This window comes from Pinus tabuliformis, chromosome 3_2, assembly GCF_031772625.1.
Source record: "Pinus tabuliformis cultivar Carrire ecotype Pingquan chromosome 3_2, CPIR1, whole genome shotgun sequence".
In the NCBI taxonomy this organism is placed as follows: Eukaryota; Viridiplantae; Streptophyta; class Pinopsida; order Pinales; family Pinaceae; genus Pinus; species Pinus tabuliformis.
The window spans coordinates 625,576,539-625,597,499 of record NC_142302.1 but is presented as its reverse complement, the minus strand read 5'-3'; the positions used below and the strand labels follow the sequence as shown (position 1 = coordinate 625,597,499).

The 20,961-nt window shown below is 39.5% G+C and overlaps 1 protein-coding gene across 1 annotated transcript in view; it reads left to right on the top strand.

Annotated features, from left to right (window-relative positions):
* LOC149182184 (ABC transporter A family member 2-like) overlaps window positions 1-20,961 on the top strand; it is a 184,946-nt gene that overhangs the window by 89,696 nt on the left and 74,289 nt on the right. The window contains exons 13-15 of the mRNA XM_089416793.1: window positions 4,478-4,801; window positions 4,900-4,980; window positions 5,224-5,400. Coding sequence (XP_089272919.1) covers window positions 4,478-4,801; window positions 4,900-4,980; window positions 5,224-5,400 — 582 coding nt within the window. The remainder of the gene's footprint in view (window positions 1-4,477; window positions 4,802-4,899; window positions 4,981-5,223; window positions 5,401-20,961) is intronic.

The following is a 20,961-nucleotide window of genomic DNA, read 5'->3' as shown; positions in this document are numbered from 1 at the left end:
AAGATTGTCAACTTTGCCAAGAGCCATATCTTCGTCAAAGGTGACATCATGGCTAATCTTGACTTCCCTTTGACCAACCACATAGATTCTATAGCCCTTAGTATTTTCGCTATAGCCCACGAAGATTCCTTTATTTCGAGATGCACCCAATTTATTCCTTTTCTCCTTCGGCACATGAAAATATAAAAGACTTCCAAAAATTCTAAAATGGGATATGTCAGGTTTCGTATCAGTGAACATCTCTTCGGGAGTCTTGGAACCCAATGCTTGATGAGGACATCGGTTTTGTACATATATGGCGGTATTTGTAGCTTCGGCCGATAGAAACTTTGGAAGACTTTGATCATGGAGCATAGCACAGACAACGTCCATAATCGTACGATTCTTCCTTTCCGCCACACCATTCTGCTCAGGAGTATATGGTGTAGTAGTCTCCCTCCTAATGCTAGCCTCATTGCAAAAGTCATGAAACTCATTGGATTCATATTCAGTCCCATTATCAGTCCTTAAGATCTTGATCTTCTTTTCGGGTTGATTCTCGATCAAGGCTTTGAAATGACAGAACCAGGAAAACACTTCATCCTTCTTTTTCAAGAAGTATATCCAAGTCTTGCGAGAATAATCATCTGTAAAAGTGAGGTAATATAAATATCCTCCCAAGGAGTTCACAGGCATCATACCAGATATGTCTAAGTGAACCAACTGTAATATATCGGAGGTCTTGCTTTGGCTTGAGGGGAATGGTCCCCTTTTGAGCTTTCCTTTGGCACATCCCGGACATACACCTTCTTGCTCTACTCGGAACTCGGGCATCCCTGTCACCATTTGTCTTACATCGGGTAGAGCTTTATAATGAAGGTGAGAAAACCTTCGATGCCATAGTTCGGACTGAAGAGATGTGTCACAAGACATGACACCCAGCGGACTTCCTTCGACCTGATATAATGAATCAACTCGAAACCCAAGAGTGAAAGCATCTTTAAAGTTCTTTTTCCATACACGTACCTTGCCATCGAAGAAGGCCACCTTATAGCCTTTGTCTTCCATTACCGAAATGGACACCAGGTTCTTTTTTAGATCAGGTACATATAATACATCTTGTAAATGAATTGTATTTCCTTGATTCAATTTAAGAGTGACATTCCCTACTCCTTTTACGAGATATTTTGAGTTGTCCCCAAGAACAATTTCCAGGTTGGTCTCCTTCTCTATTATATTAGAGAGAGCTTCTTTGTAACCAGTGAAATGCCCTGAGGCACTACTATCAATAAGCCAATTTCCCAGTGAGTCTGGGGGAGCAGTAGTAGAGAGGGCCGCTGGTAGATAATATTTATCTTGCTTATTGTTAACAACATTAGATTCATACCTGGAGTTTCTTGCCTTCTTGAAGGGTTGTCCTCTTCCTTGATTTCTGGCATTTCTTTTACCTCTGCCATTTGACCTGCCATTCCTTTGATTGCCTTGAGAGTGATTTTGATCATCGTCTCGGTGTGAGTCCCTTTTATCAGGGCACTCCCTCGCATAGTGGCCCATTTTATTGCAATTGTAACATCGTCCTTTTCTTCCACCCTTCGGTCCAGCCTTTCCTTTGAATTTAGCCCCGGAATTGTTTCTTCTTTTAGCATGAGAAGAAAAGGCAGAGAGATTTCTTGCCCTTCCATCCTTGTTTCTTCTTGAATGCATCTAGCCATCAATTCCTCAAATCTAGGAATTACGTTATTGTTGAGAAGAGTAGTCCTGAATATATACCATTTAGGTGGCAGTCCTCCAAGAGTTGTGAGTGTCATTTCCCTGTCAGGAACTACTTCCCCAATAGATAGGAGATCATTCTTGCTCTCGGTGATCCTTAAGAAATATGCTTGCATATTCTCATCTTTGCCCTTCTTAATTTCCTTCAACTTATTTCTAAGGAACAAAACTTGATTTGCATCATTAACTTTAAATAAACTCACCAGTCTATAGTAGATTTCCTTGGAGGTGTTCAGCTTGGAAATATAGGCCACTAGGTGCTTGTCGATAGAGTCCCGGATGATCTTCCTTGCTTTGACTTCTTCCTTTGTCCACTTGTTCCTAGCAGCAACAAATGCATTTGATGGAGGCTCAACAATTCTGCCTCTCACATGGTCCAACACTTCCTGCTCTTCTAATGTTAGATCGAGTGACATCTTCCATCCGTGATAGTTAGACTTCTCGCGCATTTGTCTTCGGCATGGAAGTGTGTTGAGGGCCCCATGATTTCTTTAAGATAGCCTTGCCAACCTTCTCTTCGGTGATTGCTCTTGGGCTTTGTCTTCACCTCAGCTCTGATACCATGTTAAATTATGGTATGTTCTATGCTTAGAGCAGTTTACTTCTTTTACTTTTATTAGCCACTGATTAGCAATCACAACATGAAGTAAAATGCAGATAGAACATTAAATGATCGACTGAAAACAAGCCAAGACAAGAGACACAAGATGTGGTGGCTAGCCAGGGACAAACCCCAATGTGGGGAAACCCTTTGATCAAATCTTCTTTTATCTTCAATAGTTCAGCAGAGAGAAATAGTACAATTCAAAATTCTGTAATTTTATAACAGCAACAGAGAACCCTAAATCAGCAAAGTCAAACTTGGTCAAAATAGCCCCGGATTGACTTCTAGTCAACTTGAAGAACTCGGTCTTCAACAACTGTCTTCAGCAGCCCAAAACAGTCCACAAACCTCAGTCAAACAGCAGTCAACACTTGGTCAAAGTCTGGTCAAACCTGCAGCAGCTCCTTGACAGTCAACGCTGGTCAAAGGGGTGGTCAAACCTGGTCAAAGGTGCTGAACAGAACTGTGGCTAGCCTAGGAGAGGCTGCCCAACCCAATCCGCAGTCAAGAAGGCCTCCACGCTGGTCAACGCTATCCAATCTGCCCACCTGCAGCTAGGTCAACCCAAGTCAACGCTGCCCTAACCAGAAATCTGCGTCTTCCTTCTTCAGCCACACGTGTGAGAGAGAGAGGCTCATCTAATGCGTAGGAGAGAGAAGATGAGTGATGAGATGAGTTGCAAATGACTCAACCTCTCTTCTATTTATATGAAACGCTGGGCATGTGTGCCACACACTTAGCTGCTAGTTGACCTTGACAATTTGTCAAGTAATTAGAAATAAATTCATATCTCCATAGATACTCGTCGGAATCGGATGATCTTTAGATCTATCCTACACCTCTCGACGAGAGGAATCTAAGAAAAATATCCGCTGCCATAAATAGAGTGACCCACATGGAGTTTGGCCCTAGTTGCCAATTTTAACAACTCTTTACAGCTGAAGCCCATAAACATCGAGCAAACAATAATCAATAGAAGAAGAGAATCAAAGGCACATAACACAATAAATATCCAGGGAAAGCTACAGTGCAAAACCCCACTATATGTTTTGTATTAATCCGGAAAATCAAGATGAAATTACAATGCTTGTTCTCTCTAGAACAATCCCAACACTCAACAAATTCAATCTCCAACTCATAAGCAAGCTCAAGGCCAAATCTTAGCCAATTCACAAGCTCTCCAAGTCTCTATTCCAATGTGTAATTCCTATCAATGATAGCTTGTATTTAAAGGGAAATAAAGCCTCTAAAAATAGCGCAATCCCTCAAGGATCAGTTCTTGATTGCATGTACTATCAGTGCAACTCAGAAAAATCTAAAACAAATAGTACACTGTCTCTGCACTTTAGTCTCAATTGGGTTTTTTTCAGAATCAACATGCATGAGTTTCTGATGAGTAAATATTCAATTAATTAGAGTAGCACTGGTGGAGTTCATTAGTGTCACCATTGACTGTTAACTCACTATTAATTCTCTCAATCAGTTTGAGAACTAATTTAACTGAACTGACTCATGAAACCGAGTCTTCTATTTTACAATTCACAATTAACTCACACTGGACTCCTACAAAGTAGAGAGAACATATACATGACTTCCAAAAGACTTCCAACTCGAATTTCCTAAGTTAAGTAAGTTTAATAAACTTAATTTAACTATTTTAAATTGCTATGAGAATAGAATTCAAATATAATTCACAGTTTAATTCAAGGACAAATTAAATTGGAATTTTTTGTTGCCATTTCTCAACACTTGTTTACTCATCTTTAGGTGCCTCCTTGTCATATGATTATCTATTTTAAGCAGAACCGTGTGTAAATAAATTTACCCGTGCTTTTCATTCCCTATTGTGTTTCTTTTTACAATTCTATGTTGAATTCTCTTCTTATTCTAGATTAACATTAAAACTTTAAATTATTTATGAAGTAATGCTACAAGGAAAATGATTTTGAGCATCTTGACCTGTAAAGTCTTTGGTATATTACTTCCTCTGATTACTTATTTATGGGATGAGAGACCTATATCGTTCAAAGAAAAATAGAAAAGACTTAACTTGTTACGCACATTCATTAAGACAGAATCTACAGAACATCTTTTGTTTGGATTGATTGATATACATTTGTACAGACTACTGGCATGGACCCTGTTACACGGAGATATGTATGGGACATCATTGAGGATGCTAAGAAAGATCGGGCCATAGTCTTGACCACGCATTCAATGGAAGAAGCTGATATACTGAGTGATCGAATAGCCATCATGGCCAGAGGGAAGTTACAATGCATTGGCACTTCAATTCGGTTGAAATCCCGCTTTGGGGCTGGATTTGTTGTAAATGTAAGCGTGAAAAAGGAAACAACAAGAAATAATTTCTTGCAAAAAGGGAATGATTCCTTGCTAAGAGAAGGAAGTGGACATCAGAGTGAGCCAGTGAAACATTTCTTTAGACAGGCAAGTACATGCATACTCTAATCTGTTCCTCTCTAAAACAACCGTTTCTTCGATCTCTATTCTAATTTAATAAATATTTGGTGAATGTTACTTGGCAGCATTTGAATGTAGAACCAAAGCAAGAGAACAAAGCCTACATAACATTTATCATTCCCCGTGAAAAAGAGCAACAGTTGATGGTATATATTTCTAAATGATCTATATAACTATTTAGTATTTAGTATTTACTGTTACGTTTCCTTGTACTCTATCATGTTGAAGCTATTTTTGTTTGGTCAAAGTATATGCTGAATTCAGAAGCATTCGATTCCTGACTTCAAAAATCTTTTAATATTGCAATCTTCTGGTAATGCAAATGATCAAGTAGTCTAGCAGGTATTTAGAAATTGACCAGGGACTAAGAAGAGTTCCATCGATTTCAGGATTTCTTTGCGGAACTGCAAGACAGACAAGACGAGCTAGGGATTTCAGACATTCAGTTGAGTCTTTCGACTTTGCAAGAAGTGTTTTTGAGCATTGCCAGGCAGGCAGAAGTTGAGACTGCAGCTGCTGAAGGCAGCTTTGCTACACTGAACTTACTTTCTGGAACATCAATTCTGGTTTGTCATCCTTTCCGAATGTGTTTTTGTCTTTTAGTTGTGAATAAAGAAGGCAAATGGTCATGAAAATTTCTATCTGTCAGTCCAGACATACTGGCCCAAACCACATAAGGTAACATCGAAGATAAATGACAGAAGAACTGACTAACAGAAAAAGCTCTGGACTGTGGACATGAATGGTCATGAACTAAAACCTAGAGGAAACAAGGCTGAAAACCTGAGACACAAGGAACCTATTTTATACTGCAGCTGATTGCTGCAGTAGGTCACCAAGATCATTATGAACTCCATTAACAAACACAAATCTAGAGCTGGCTAAAGCCACCTAGGACAGAAAATCAAGAAACATTCTCATTCCACTGTTTCAGATTTCAACTCTGCCATCGGGTTACAAGGATTGAATTTACGATGCCTAGTTACACGAGCCATGGAGTTAAACTAGAACCACAGACAAAAGCATCCCTGCAGCTAAAAAGATTATCTTGGATGGGTTCCAATAAATTTCTATTGGCTGTCTCTGACTGTAGTAGCAAACAAAAGAGTCAGTACTATATCTGTCATGGCAAGCACACCTGTAGACAATTCTATGGACAACCCATGGGTTCTACTGAGAGCACTACCCTCAGAAAATTCTGGTTCAATATTCTCTAGACGTTTTAGACTTGTAAAGGCAATCAATCAATCTTCCGTTGCAGGGAGTCACTTCTCTATGATGAAGAAGCCAAGACTGTGAGAAGGATTTAGATCTCCGACACATGGAACTCATAATGATCCAATATTAAGTGGATTAGATACTCTTTTCCTTTATTGTTAGATCCATTTTCCTCATATAGGCATGCCAAATTTTGGCATATGTTTGGGTTTAGGGAATGGGTATGAATTTCCAAAATGACATCTTCAAAAAATTTCAAAACAGGAAAAAGGATATATATATATATACACAGAGAGAGAGAGTTAATATTGTGTCGATGAGAGTTAATATTGTGTTGGTGAAAAAATTGTCAAAATTTTGGATACATCACATGTCATTTCAGAAATTCATTCCCATTCCGAAAACCCAAACATATGCCAAATTTGAGGTGCCTATATGAGGAAAATGGATCTAACATCATATCAGTTTAGGTTTCCAGAATGGGTATGATTTTCTGAAATGACATCTTAAAAGAATTTCAAAGTAGGATAAGGATATTTAAAAATTTTCAAAATAGGAGAAAGGATATTTATATATAGAGAGTTAATATTGTGTCAGTGAAAAAATTATCAAAAATTTGGAAAAGAAAAATATTGGTCAAATTAAAATTTATATATTGGTAATATTGGTTATATATATATTCAATTTTTTAAATATCTAAAACAACAATAACATCAAATAAATGCATTGCCATTTAAATATGAAATCAGAACTAATATGTACAAGATGTCTACTGTATCACACATCAACATTGAATCATGTCTTGACTCACTCTTAACTCAGCTTCAAAATATCAACGAAAAACATAATAATGTATCTTATCATCATGAGTCATCTACAATGAAATTAGATACATAAACTAGTGATTTACTTTGCCACTTTTACATGCAAAGGCAATGGCTCTAGAAATGGCTTTTCCTATAGATGAAGAAGGGCCCAGGGCCAGCATTGTACTTTGATATTCTCTAGAAGAAGTAGGAGGTAGACTCTGACATCCTCTACTAGTGCTAATGCTAAGTCCAACTCGCTTTGTCTAAGTCTCTAAAGGTGGTGGCACTAACTCACTCCCTGTCTCAATAGTTTCCTCCTCCTCTACCTCTCTCTCCCATGTTACCTCCTTTGGTGCCTCCTCTCTAACCAATCAGGGGCTGATTCTATGATAGGCCTTTTGGTCTCAACCCTCCATGTAGTAGTAGTGTCAATCCCATCCAATGAGATGGTGTCCATGTGTGGTGTTTTTTGAAGTTGCCTCACCCACAATTGGAGATTGTAGTAAACATAGACCATGTCATTAAGGCGTTGGGACTTCAACTTGTATGAGAAGCATAAATTATAAATTAATTATTATAATATATATTTTAGAGGGTGACGGTGCATAAAATAATAAATTACAATTTATAATGAATTCAAATTTTAATTTGAAATTTTTCAACTTCTTGTGTTTCTTGGTGTGCATTTTTCAAATAAGCTCCAATTGCACTCGCATTTGGAGGACCTACATGTTTGGCTAAGCACCCGAGTGAGAATTTTTGTAGATTGGGTACTATTGCACCTTAGCTTGGGTACAGTCTCTCCTAGCAAGATGAGGGGACACTAATGAATAAAGGAAATGATATGAAAAAATAAAAGAACTACAAAAAAGGGGGAAATTGATGCTTGTTGCTACAAATGCATAAACGATTGAGGAAAATCAATCCCCACTCCAAAAAAACATGGTGATAACAAAGGAAAATGATGTCTTCCTCATCCTTGACTCAAGCAAAATAGATCTTCTCCTCCTTTGCTATTGAAACCCTTCTTTCTATTTGCAAATTGAATCCAACCACCTGTAAACACCCCCCACCTTAACCTCAGTGAAAAGTGTTCACTTGCTAATCCAATCTCCCTTATAACAGTTAGAGAGATGGGATAATAATAATAATTATTTCTTTCCCGTCTTCGAAAGTGGAAATAAGTGTCACCATTGTGTTCATCTCAGTGAGATGTTTCTAGTGACATAAAATTTTACCCTAATTTGACCTCTGGATTAGAAGTTATGATCCTTTGGATTGCCAACAAATCAGAGGGTGCCACATCGTCAACCCTGCCACGTGGAACTCACGTGGCTATGCCCACTTGGCCAACCTTTCAGCGCCACTTGGCATTCAATTATTGTCGACCCGTTCATGGGTTTGGGTTCCACAACCCCGCACTTATGTATTAATAATGCCAAGCATACATATATGCACCAATATATATATATATATATATATATATATATATATATATATAGCCACTTGACGGGTCATCATTTTTGGCCAACATTCCCGTTACCCTAGCTCCTTACCCTTGGCTCATCTCCCTTTTTGTACTTGTGAAAGTTCTAGGGTTGTCTCGCCAAGCTGACCTATGAAATGGGGACGCACCGCACCAATGGGAGAAGAGGAGGGACTACGTGTGTACCACCATATCCGATCCCCATGTCACCCTGCACGCTTTGAGCTAAACCCACTTTTAAAGAACTAAAGGCTTACTTTTAGGCTTGCACGTCTAGTGGGACTGCCAGCACCAATCAACGACTTGCTAGTCTTACGTATACGCCACCGCAACCCCACTAGATCATCCCGCTCCTTAACGTGTGCTCTGCTTCATGCACCTAAGGAGTAGCCTCCAGGCAACAGTGAACTATCGAAACACTTATCAACGGAAACTTTTCCATCTCTTGACTCTTCCTCCTTTGTGCCTTTTTAGATGCTCCAGGATGGATCTTATAGGCTAACCTAACCCATGGCTCGTCGTGCGCCAATGCAACAGCAGCTGAGAGCACGTGGAGGCCACCATGTCCTGGCCCCACGTCATTCCGCGCCCTTCGAAGCTTGCTCCACCTTTGAACTTACGAGATTATAACTCCTGGGGCACGTCATCCTTCCACTCATTCCTTTAGTGATAAGGCATAATGTTAAATTTGGCAACTAGGGCCAAACTTCACCTTGGACAACTCATACGAGGCAACTGATATTGTTATTGGATTCCTCTCTTCGAGAGGTGTAGGATTGATCTAAAGATCAATTTATTTTGATTATGGAGAAATTGTCAAGGTCGGCCAACCATTTAATTTGCACCCTCAAGCCCACAACATTGCATATAAATACAAGGAGCCTCCTCCTCATTTTGGCATCTCACAAATTCATTCTTCTCTCTCCTTCATTGTTTGGGTACAGATCTTCTTAGGCTTCTCTCTGCGAAGAAGGGACTATTTTTTTGTTGTCCCTGTATTGACCAGCATTGACCGAAAGTTGCAGGGAGTTGTTTTCACCAGCGTTGAGGCAGACTACAGTTTTGGGCACGAAAACCGAGGTTGTTTGACCTCTATTTGACCAGGTTTGACTGTGGTAGGGCTTGCTACTGTGTTGACTTTCGTTGACTAGGTTTGACTGGATATTTTCAGACTGTTTTTGGGCTGATTTGACTTGTTGTTGGAGGCCGTGTTGACTGAGTTTGACCGAGCTATTTTGGAGGTCAAAATCTTCCTTGTTGACTAACATTGACTTTTTGGTTAAGGCTTTTTGTTTCTGTTGTTTGACTGATCAGATATCACTGTGATTGGGCAAGTGAATATTATATATTGTACTCTCTCTCTCTACTGAACTTTTGAAGAATGATAAGAAGAATTGATCAAGGGTTTCCCCACATTGGGTTTTGTCCCTGGCTAGTACCATATCTTGTGTCCTCTTTTCTTGGCTTGTCTTCTACTGCTATTGTTTATGTTCTATCTGCATTTTACTATCATGATGATGTGATTGCTAAATTGGATATTGATATTGGGCTAATAAAGAAATTGAAGTAAAATTGCTCTAAGCATAGAACATACCACTAAAGGCTTACTTTTGGGCTTGCGCATCTAGTGGGACCGCCTAGCACCAATCAACGACTTGCTATTCTTACGTATACGCCACCGCAACTGACTACATCATCCCGCTCCTTAACATGTGCTTTGCTTCATGCACCCAAGGAATAGTCTCCGGGCAACAATCAACTGTCGAAACAGTTATCGACATAAACTTTTCTGTCTCCCGACTCTTCCTCCTTTGTGCCCTTTTAAATGCTCCAAGATGGATCTTACAGGATAACCTAGCCCATGGCCCATCGTGCGCCGATGTAACAGCAGCTGAGAGCATGTGGAGGCCACCATGTCCTGGCCCCACGTCATCCTGCCCCCTTCGAAGCTTGCTCCTCTTTTGAACTTACGAATTATAACTCCCGGGGTATGTCATCCTTCCACTCATTCCTTTAGTGATAAGGCATAATTTGAACATTCAACCCACTGCTTCCACAACGAGGCTTCTTGTTAGGCCTTGCAAATAAGGTTTAACCAGCTAAGGCTATAAGGTTAAGTTTATGCCTGTAATAGCAACAACACCACTCATAACAACATTTTTCTCATAGCCCTCCTAAGAAGTTTTTGGTTGGAGCTTGGGCCATGAACAATATGTTCGTCCTTGAATCTGGTGGTTTTCATAAGGGTTTGTTCCTTTCCTGCACTATATGCCATTCACATGGGAGTTCTAACATGGACCGACTGCGGTGGTGCTATACACGTCTAGACTTGCACCAGAGTTCAACAGTGGCCATTAAAGTTTACTAAGGCACCCACTAGTGCTACCCCTCCTAAGCTTGCGTCAGAGTTACTCTCTCCGGATTCATGGTCTTTGTAATGGAGAGCAATGATCAGGGAATTTTCCATACAAGCCAACGACTTATCTATCCAGTCCCTCAAGGATCTGCGGTTTCTAGGATCTCCAGTGTTTTACTTGGATCCAATAAATCTCGGCATGGCGATCAACAGGTCTCATTCAAGGACCAAATGAGTGCCACAAGCATATAATAGACACCATGAAGCACATGGTGCCCAAAAGGCCACAAGGAGATCAACACTCCCCAAGGAAATAGGAATTCCCTCTTTTAGGTTCGAATACAAGCACGAGCCTTAAGGATAGGCACATACTAGATAAAATTTCTAGCTTACAAGCACTCCCTTTCTAGGGATAGGGAATTTGAGGTAGAGTTGCACTGATAGTTATCATTTACCCCCTACTACAGACTTGGTGACTCATGGAAGGCCTCCAATGCTCACGCTAGACACCACAATGCAACCTGTTGTCGCACAGATTGTCATGACAACGCTCAGACCGGGGGCTGTCACCCTGATCCCCGATCTCTTCGTTTAAGCCTATCTCCTGCGGCTAAGGGGGGTAGACCCTATAGGAAAGTGGATGACCAACTGTGAACCAGTTGGGTTGGGAGACACGAAAGGAAACAAACACTTAATTGATTTTATTAAATAAATAGACTAGTGCCTTATGAAATAAATGACTAAACGATTATTTATCAAATGTTGCAGAAATATGGATTCATCAATAATCGTTTACCATCAAATAGCTCAAACAAAGATTAACTTTTATCAAATGCTTAACGGCTTAATGATACTCCAACAATTTAAAATTTCGAAAGATAAAGTTCAATACACAACCATGTAATTTTAAACGCTAACCAAATATCACATTTATGTAGCTAATCTTCAAAATGATCATTCAAGCATGCTAAATCACATAAAAACGATAAACATTAATTCCACATCAAAATTTTAGCCTCAGCAGAAAAGATATTTTGCAAACAAGGCAAATCCTTGAGGCAAGACTGAAACTGGCAAAATATTTCCAAATTTTTTGTATTTTCAAATAAAATAAGACTAAGCTAACTAAAGATGAAACTTTAAATCTAAAGAAAATTCCAAACTATAGGACAAAATAAAAAGTCTAAAAAAAAATTACTTTTTATGCTTTTTATTTTTTTTTTTATTTTTTTTTTTATAAAGTAAAACGAAACTAACCTCTAAACTTTAAAAAAAAATGAAAATCACATTTATTCTAAACTAAAGAAACCTTTTATCATTTTTATTTTATTTGCTTCTAACAAAATTAAATCGAAATCTAAACTATAAGAAAAGAAATTCTTTATGCTTTTTAAAGTTTTATAATTTTTATGAATTTTTTATTGTTATATTTTTTAAAACAAAACTTAAAATTAAAAACAAAACTTGAAATTATTAAAATCTAATCTAAATCTAAACTGAAGTCTAATAAAAATAAAAATAAAAACTTTTTAATCTTTTTATGAATTTTTTTTTTTTTTTTTTTTTATTGATTTTTTTTAATTAAAACATAAAATGAAACTAATCTAAAACAAAAATTTAAGATTTTGAACTAAACTACATAAAACATTAAAAAGGAAATGGGAAACTTCAAAATAAAACACTACTAAATAAGATTTAACGGATATAAGACTAAACGCATAAGAAAATTAACCTATCTACGCATGTGATAAAATTGAAACGCAGAAACCTAGCCCGAAAATTATATGCTGTAAATAAAAAATACAACAGAATAGCCCATGTATAAACAAGGGAAATCGAATGCTTCTTCCGGCGTTTTGTTTCTGCAGGTGTGTGAAGTAACTGCGCACGGGAGGTATGGAGAATGGCACGCGGATCCGGTAGTGATGGCGGGCAGAGGACAACGGAATGGTTCGATGAAGCAGCAGCTGGAAATAGCCTTGTAGGTTATAGCAGTGCATGGGAAGAAGACAATGGCTACGTAGAGACATGAACATGCATATGATTGGAAATAGACACCGCATGGAGAGGGAGCTGCTCGCTTGGATGCTGCAAGTTTGGATTGAATCGAGGGATTTAAATGTTGCTTGCAGGTTCGATGATGGAAACTGCGGTTTGGACAATGAGAGCTGAAGAAAAACGATGGCAGCGTGGAGAGGAACAGAGGTTTTTGGAAGGACGCATGCAGTTGGCAGCAGATGAAGGGACTGTAGGGATTGAGGGTGGCCAAGCAGCTCACGTGGAGAAAAGGAGACAGCGTGGGACGTGTATGCAGCAGACAAGGAAGGAAGATCTGAACGATAGAAGAAGGGACAGCGTGAGGCAGCGTGTAGGCAGAGAGACAACAGCTAAGCAGCTGGACGACTGAGGGGGCTGCGTGAGATAGAGGGAGCCGTTGCATGCAGGCGCTGGAGCTGGAGCGTTAGTGTGGCACCGGGGTTTGAGGAAAGGAGTGTGATTGTTGCTGCTTTTAGAGGAAAAAAGATGGATGCCACAGGAAAATGGCAGCGTGGGAGTGAAGCAATAACCTGCTCTTTAAAAAAAAAATTCGAAAATTTTCTTCCTGCAAATAAAAATAAATCTTGAGCAGTAAAACAGTTTTGATGAACCACGAAATCCCCTCAGAAATTTAGAAAATCCGCTGAAAATTATCCCTGCTGGAAACCCTGAAAAAAAACTTTGAAGATCTATACCTGCAACCTGAAATGGCAACACATAACACCAAGAAGTAAAATGTGCCAGAAGCAAAACTAAAACACTAAATCAACTAAAAAATTTACAGTATTTACAGATCTAAGGCTCTTTAGTAGCTAGATTTGTCAATAATCACAGTGGTATTATCAGAATTTAATTTTAATGTGAGACACTTCAGAAAACCCTGCATGCATTCATAAAAAATTTCAAATGATAAGCCCGGGATCAAGAACTCGCTGGGCTCTTTCAGAAAACACAATCCGGGAGTTGGCTGGTTCAGCCGAGAACTTCCCCTAACGCCCGGTAATCTGAAAAAAAAAAGGATTTCCTGCACAGCTTAAAATCAACCATTAACATAGAGGGAGAAAACAATAGTGAAACCCAGATCAAATGGAGATAGCTGCCGTTATATTTTAGAATCTAAACTATCATTCAAACCCCAAAGATTAGACAAGATACATGTGCCTAGATCAATCTTCATTAAGCTATCCTCAATGGCTGAAAATAAAATTATGCAAAAAAAATAAAACAATCTTACAGCATTTCCAGAAGAGTAACACCAGCAAGATTTTTAACCCCAAAGTCTTCCTTTATTGCACAAAAAATGACTACAATAGAGCTTTCTTTAGCACCAGACTCTCAGATCCCATCTGATCTCAAATGACCCCTAACACCCTATTTAAAGGAAAAATTCCCAACAGCTAGTTTGAGTGATCCACGTCAAAATGATCTCGACCGTTGATGAGGATCAAGATATCTCTTAATCTCATCCGTCGAATTTTTTAATGCATTAAAAAATTGAAATTCTGCATTTATTTACTCAAAAATATTATTATTTTATTATTTTTAAGTTTTTATTTTATTTTATTATTTTATTATTATTTTTTAATTTTTTAATTTTTAATTTTTAATTTATTTTTAAATGGATCCTCGAACTTAGCCTTTGGAAAAATCACCTAGGACCTAGGACTTAGGACTTATGAGGGGATTAAAACATTTTCTAACCCTCAAGACACATTACATCATGACTTTTACAATTTTACATCTCAAGGGGGAAAACCCATTTGACATAGACCCTCATGGACCACCCAGTTCTGCGACCAAATATAATCTAGCAGATCAACACACTAGGATTCCTCTAAGATTCTAATGACAAAATTCATTCCGGCTTTGGGGTTACGCTGAAGGAAAACTCTGCCGATCATGTATCGGTGAGACAAAAAACCTTTCGAAACGTAGATTATCACTAGAAAATTAGGTCCACCTAGGCAATTTACATACATGACTCAACTCTGCTAAGATTATTTACAATTCACACATGCAGACTGGGTTTACAACATAACATGATCAGGTCGACGATGACTGTCGAATGGCACGAACACGTCAATCAAGCGCTATCCCTTTTGCGAAGAAAAGGGGGTGTACTGCTATGGGTAGTTGACACGTAGTGGTCAACACAACCCAAGACCTACGACGAACATACAAGTAATTATGTGCTCCTACGTGGGCACTACTTGTATGATGGACCAAGAAACAAAGCTTGTAAAGGGTTCCCAAGCAACTTGGCTATTAGCAGGGACCCGAGGATGATTACCCTAGACAAGGTGCCAACCACTATCAACACAAGGCTATAACCAGTTATTCAAGTAAGGGTTTACCCCGTCATCCTAATACCAAGGCAACAGATGGAACATGATTCCTATCCTTGGGGAAATTTCATATCAAAGAATGCATGGCAAGGATGCAACCTTGCGTAAAGTGCAGGGACATAAAAGCAAGGCATCCAGACTCAAGAAGACACACTTTACACAATACAACATACTGATATATTAGACCAAATCTTGAGTAAAATGGGTGTATAGACCCACTTGGTGAAGTCCCCCATAATAGATCACAAGTTAATAAAGATAAGAGAGGAGGAAATCTTCAGCATTATCACTTTGTAACATAAGCCATGTCAATGCAAGTTATCATCCATGTAATTATCATGTAGTAACAAGAAGAAGTTCTCATGCTAAATATTATTGCAATTAAATCTGGATTCTTGTAGGCTATTCCAATGCCTTTAAACATTGCACAATATGCTAGTCAATTGTGTAATAATAGTAATACAGTCATGTATATTGCACAATAGCACCATTTCAAACCAGAAATGTTGTACACATTTATTATCAGAAAACATAAATAAGAAACACTTATCTTGTAAATCTTTGGGCAACTAAATCTAAAATTAAGACTCTCCACCCAACCGTATATAGCTGTAGCCAATTCCCTCTTGTAACTACCACCCTCAAGCCAAATTCCAAAGACTGGGGGTTTTTTTTGCTCAAGGGATAAACCACAACATTCGGTTGCTCCAGGGACTCCAGAGATCTCTCCCCCTCCACCCTTCAACTAAGTTGCAAGAATCAAGTGCACAAGGAATTGAGAGACTCACTGTCTCCACCCTCCAAATGAGTTGCAATCAACAAATGCACAGGGAATCGAGAGACTCACTATCTCCACCCTTCAAACTCAATACCATGGTTCCACCCAGCTTGGGGGACTCCAGAACCACAACCAATAAAACACACAACAAAGAAGCCATCCAAAATTCCTCCAAGAATTTTCCCAGGAATAATTCCTCCACCCTAACCCTTTGGGATTTGCCGAGAATCACCATATCCACCCTCTGGATACTGGGGACTCAAGAGGCAATTTTTTCCCCACATAGAATGGTCTTCTTCCTGACTTCTTGCCAACCGAATTTTGTGTCTCTCTGTTCTTCTGCGTTGGGTTGCCCGAGCTTGTCTCTTTGCCACCCTTCAAAGTACAGAGCTACCCTCCTTCGTCTTTGTTCATTCCTTCCTTCCCCCCAACCTTCTCCTGCCTAGTTTTTTATTGTTCCAATGTCCCTTGCTTCTCGTCCCGGTGGTTCTTCGCTTGTTGTTCGACAAGCGGTGTAGGATCTTCTTGGCCTGTGGGGTTGTGCCACGTCTCTCCACGCCCTCATCTGTTGATTGCAGTTCAACCGTCCACTCTCGCTTGCGTGCTCTAGCATAACCTTCTCAACGACGTTGTCCTCCTCATTTAATTTGTGTCCTCCTTTGAGTGCATTTTTCTTAAAGGAAGCATGGCCCTTGTACTCCCGTCAAACCTCCTCTTTAATGCTACGCTCCAGCTTAAATAAAATGCATACTTACCAGCCCCCTTGGTTGTCATAGCAATTTAAAATCTTAAGCAATTACGCTCCTCAATCTCTGTAATCCGTGTCCCATAACTCAACCCATAATTCCTTTATGAAAATATTTACATTGCAAAATGAGGTTAACCAAGTAGGGTTGTCACAAACTCTATACATTATTTATAGAGTTATACAACTTTATACATTATTTACAAACATATATATACATTTGCTTCAACCAACAAACAAAAAAGGATATGCTTCCCTCATCGAGTTAGCCATTTCCGAAGTGGCTTACTCTGGCCCAAAGTGCCTCCACTATACTTTGACTTGCTCTATTACTTGATTTTGAAACACGATGCTCCACCGATCTAGGATGCATAGGGGCTCTAGCTAAAACTATCCCTCCGGTTCCCCTTGTAGCACAAACCAATCAATCACATGATTAGAATCTTGTACATATCTTTTAAGTAAAGAAACATGGAAAGCATCATGGACTTTTTCTTATGGAGGTAAGGCCAACCTATAAGCCACTGGTCTAATCCTTTCAAGGATCTCAAAAGGTCCACAATACCGTGGTGCCAACTTGGCACATGACCCAAAATTTTAGGAACTTTTCTTTGGATTAATTCTCAAGTAAACATGTTGCCCATCTTGGAACTCTTTATGAACTTTGTGGTGATTCACATAGCTTTTCTGCTTGTCCTATGCCACCTTCAAATTCAGCTTGATGATCTGAGTTAGATGCTCCATTCCTTTGAGCATATCAGGCCCAATAAGGACCCTGCTTACTAGATCACTCCAACTGATAGGAGTATTGCAACTCCTCCCATACAATGCCTCAAATGGGCTCATCTTCAAGGACTCTTGGTAGCCATTATTATATGAAAATTCTACAAGTGGAAGATACTCTTCCCACTTCTTTTGTTGGTGCATTACATACATCCTCAACATGTATTTGAGGATTTGGTTCACCCTTTTTGTTTGTCTATCCATTTGCAGATGATAAGCAGTACTAAATGCCAATTCAGTCCCAATCCTGCAAATAGCTCTTTCCAAAACTTGGAAGTGAACTTGGCATCTCTGTTTGAGATAATCTTCTTGGGAACTCCATGCAACCTCATAATCTCCCTTATGAAAATTTGAGCCACCTCACTAGCTGAGTTGGTGGATTTGACCACCACAAAATGAGCCACCTTGCTCAACTTGTCAATCACCACCATAATTGCATCATGTTGTCTAGAGGTCCTTGGTAAGCCTATAATGAAATCCATGGAGATCACCTCCCACTTCATTCTGGAATGCGAATAGGCTACAATAAACCTGCTGGATGTCTGCACTCAACTTTCAGTTGCTAGAATTCTAGGCATTTAGCAATAAAATCAACCACTACTTTCTTCAAATTTGGCCAATAATAAAACTTTTTAATGGTTGTGAGACTCTTTTGGTACCTGATATGGCCTGAATATGGCTTATCATGGAATTCTCTCACGATGAGCCTCTTCAAATCATCACCATTTGGTACATAGATTCTATTCTTGAACCTTATCAGACCATCACCTGTGAGATGATACCCTTAATCCTCGCCTTTTTGTTGCAACCTTTCCTTTATTTGATGGTATTTTTCATCATGTTGTCCTGCATTTTTTACCCTTTCCACCAGATCCACTTCATAAGAGCTTAAGACTGCTAGATGATTCAGTTGAATCCTTCTGCTAAGTGCATTAGCCACCTTGTTCTCCTTGCCCTTTATATATCTGATTTCGAAATCAAACTCACTGAGTGTGGCTAGCCATCTTGCTTGCCTTGCATTTAACTTGGGTTGTTCAAATAAGTACTTCAACCCTCAATGATCAATCATAAGTGTGAATTTTCTCACAAGGAGGTAATGCCTCCACATCTTCAATGCATGAATGATGGCAGCTAATTCCATATCATGAGTTACGTAATTTTGTTCATGTTCATTTAGCTTTTGGGACTCATAGCACACCACTTGACCTTCCTGCATCAACACTCCACTGAGCCCTTCCTTGCAGGCATCTGTGCATACCACAAAATCATTATCAAGATCTGCAATCCTCAACACTAGTGCATTCGTGAGCAACTGTTTCAATTGCTCGAAGCTTGTTGCACACTCAACTCTCCATTCAAATGTCCTTCCTTTTCTCTATAAGGATGTGATAGGATGGCCTATCTTGGAGAAGTGTTAGATGAATCTCCTATAGTAGCCCATCAATCCCATGAATGATTTGAACTCATTCACATTCTTCAGTGTTGGCCATTCTATGATATCCTTAATCTTTTCTAGGTCAACTGCTACTCCCTCCCTTGAGACAATATGCCCCAAGTAATGAATTTGTGATTGGAAGAAATTGCATTTACTAAGCTTTTCATAAAGCTTATTCTCTCTTAACAATTACAATATTGTTGCGTAAAGCTCTTTGTGCTCCTCCTTGGTATTTGAATAAACCAAAATGTCATCCACGAAGACTATGACAAACTTATCCAAATAATGGTGCAATACATTGTTCATAAGGCACATAAAGGTGGCAAGGGCATTAGTAAGCCCAAAGGGTACCACTACAAACTCATAGTGCCCATATCTTATCATGAAAGTAGTTTTATGGATATCTTCTTCTTTGATGTGCACTTGATGATACCCAAACTTCAAATTGATCTTGGAGAATATTGTTTACCCCCTCAACTGATTGAATAAATCATCAATTCATGGCATAGGAGATTGGTTTTTAACGGTTACTTTATTCAGTTGTCTATAATCAATACAGGGTCAAAGTGTCCCATCCTTTTTCTTCACAAATGGCACTGGAGCTCTCCACGGTGACACGCTTGGACGTATGTAACCTTTATCAAGCATTTCCTTCAGTTGCAATTTTAATTCAACTAGCTCAGGAGCACTCATCTGGTATGGTGCTTTGGACGATGGTGCTACTCTAGGAACCAATTCAATAGAGAAATCAACCTCCCTATGAGGAGGTAATCCAGGTACATCCGTTGGAAACACATCCTCATGTTACTCCAGAACCAGATACTTCTTCAGTAATTTTCTTTCTTCTTGCCCAGCGCTGCCACTAGCCCCTTTATTGTTGGATATTTGCACAACAAATAATTAACAACTCTTGTTGTAAATTAGTCTGACTAAAATTGGTTTTTGCTTGCCTTGCAAATTTTTTCTTTCCTCAACATCATCTAGGCATTTACAGGTGGTATCAAAGCATCCAGGTTCAACACTTGGACTGGATGGGCTATACAATAAGTCCATGCCCAATAATATGCTATACTCATCTTCAACATATTATTGGGCATGGACTTGAGTATAGCCCATCCAGTCCAAGTGTTGAACCTGGATGCTTTGATACCACCTGTAAACTCCCCCCACCCCCTCTTAATCTCAGCGAAAAGTGTTCACTTGCTAATTCAATCTCCCTTATAATAGTTAGAGATGTTGGATAATAATAATTATAATTTTTTTTTGCCTTCAGAACTGGAAATAAGTGTCACTATTGTGTTCATCTCGGTGAGACGTTTCTGGTGACATCAAATTTTACCCTAATCTGACCTCTGGATCAGAAGGTATGATCCTTTGGATTGCCAACAAATCAAAGGGTGCCACATCATCAAATTTGCCACGTGGAACTCACGTCGCTATGCCCACCTAGCCAACCTTTTAGTGCCACTTGGCATTCAATTATTGGCTGTTGACCCATTCATGGGTGTTCCACAACACCACACTTATTTATAAATAATGCCAAGCATACATATATGCGCCAATATATATAAAGTTGGGAGCAAGTGACGGCCCGTCAAGTGGCTTGGATATATATATATATATCCAAGCCACTTGATGGGCCGTCACTTGCTCCCAACTTTCCCGTTACCCTGGCTCATCTCCCTTTTTGCACTAGTGAAAGTTTCGGATTCAGCCTGCCAGGTTGACCTGTGAAGTGGGGCCGCACCGCACCAATGGGAGAAGGGGCGGGACTACTTGTGTACCACTATATCCCATCCCCACATCACCCCACGCGCTTTGAGCTTACCTTGCTTTTAAACCACTAGGGGCTTACTTCTAGGCTTGCGCATCTGGTAGGATCACCTAGCACCAATCAACGACTTACCGACCTTCTGTATACGCCACCGCATCTCAGCTGCATCATCTGACTCTTTAAAGTGCACTCTGCTTCATGCACCCAAGGAATAGCCTCCGGGCAACCGTCAACTGTCGGAACGCTTATTGATGGAAACCTTTCTGTCTCCCGTCTCTCAAGCTCGACTCTTCCTCCTTTGCACCCTTTTAAAGGCTCTGGGATGGATCGTACGGGCTGACTTGGCCCATGGCCTGCCCTA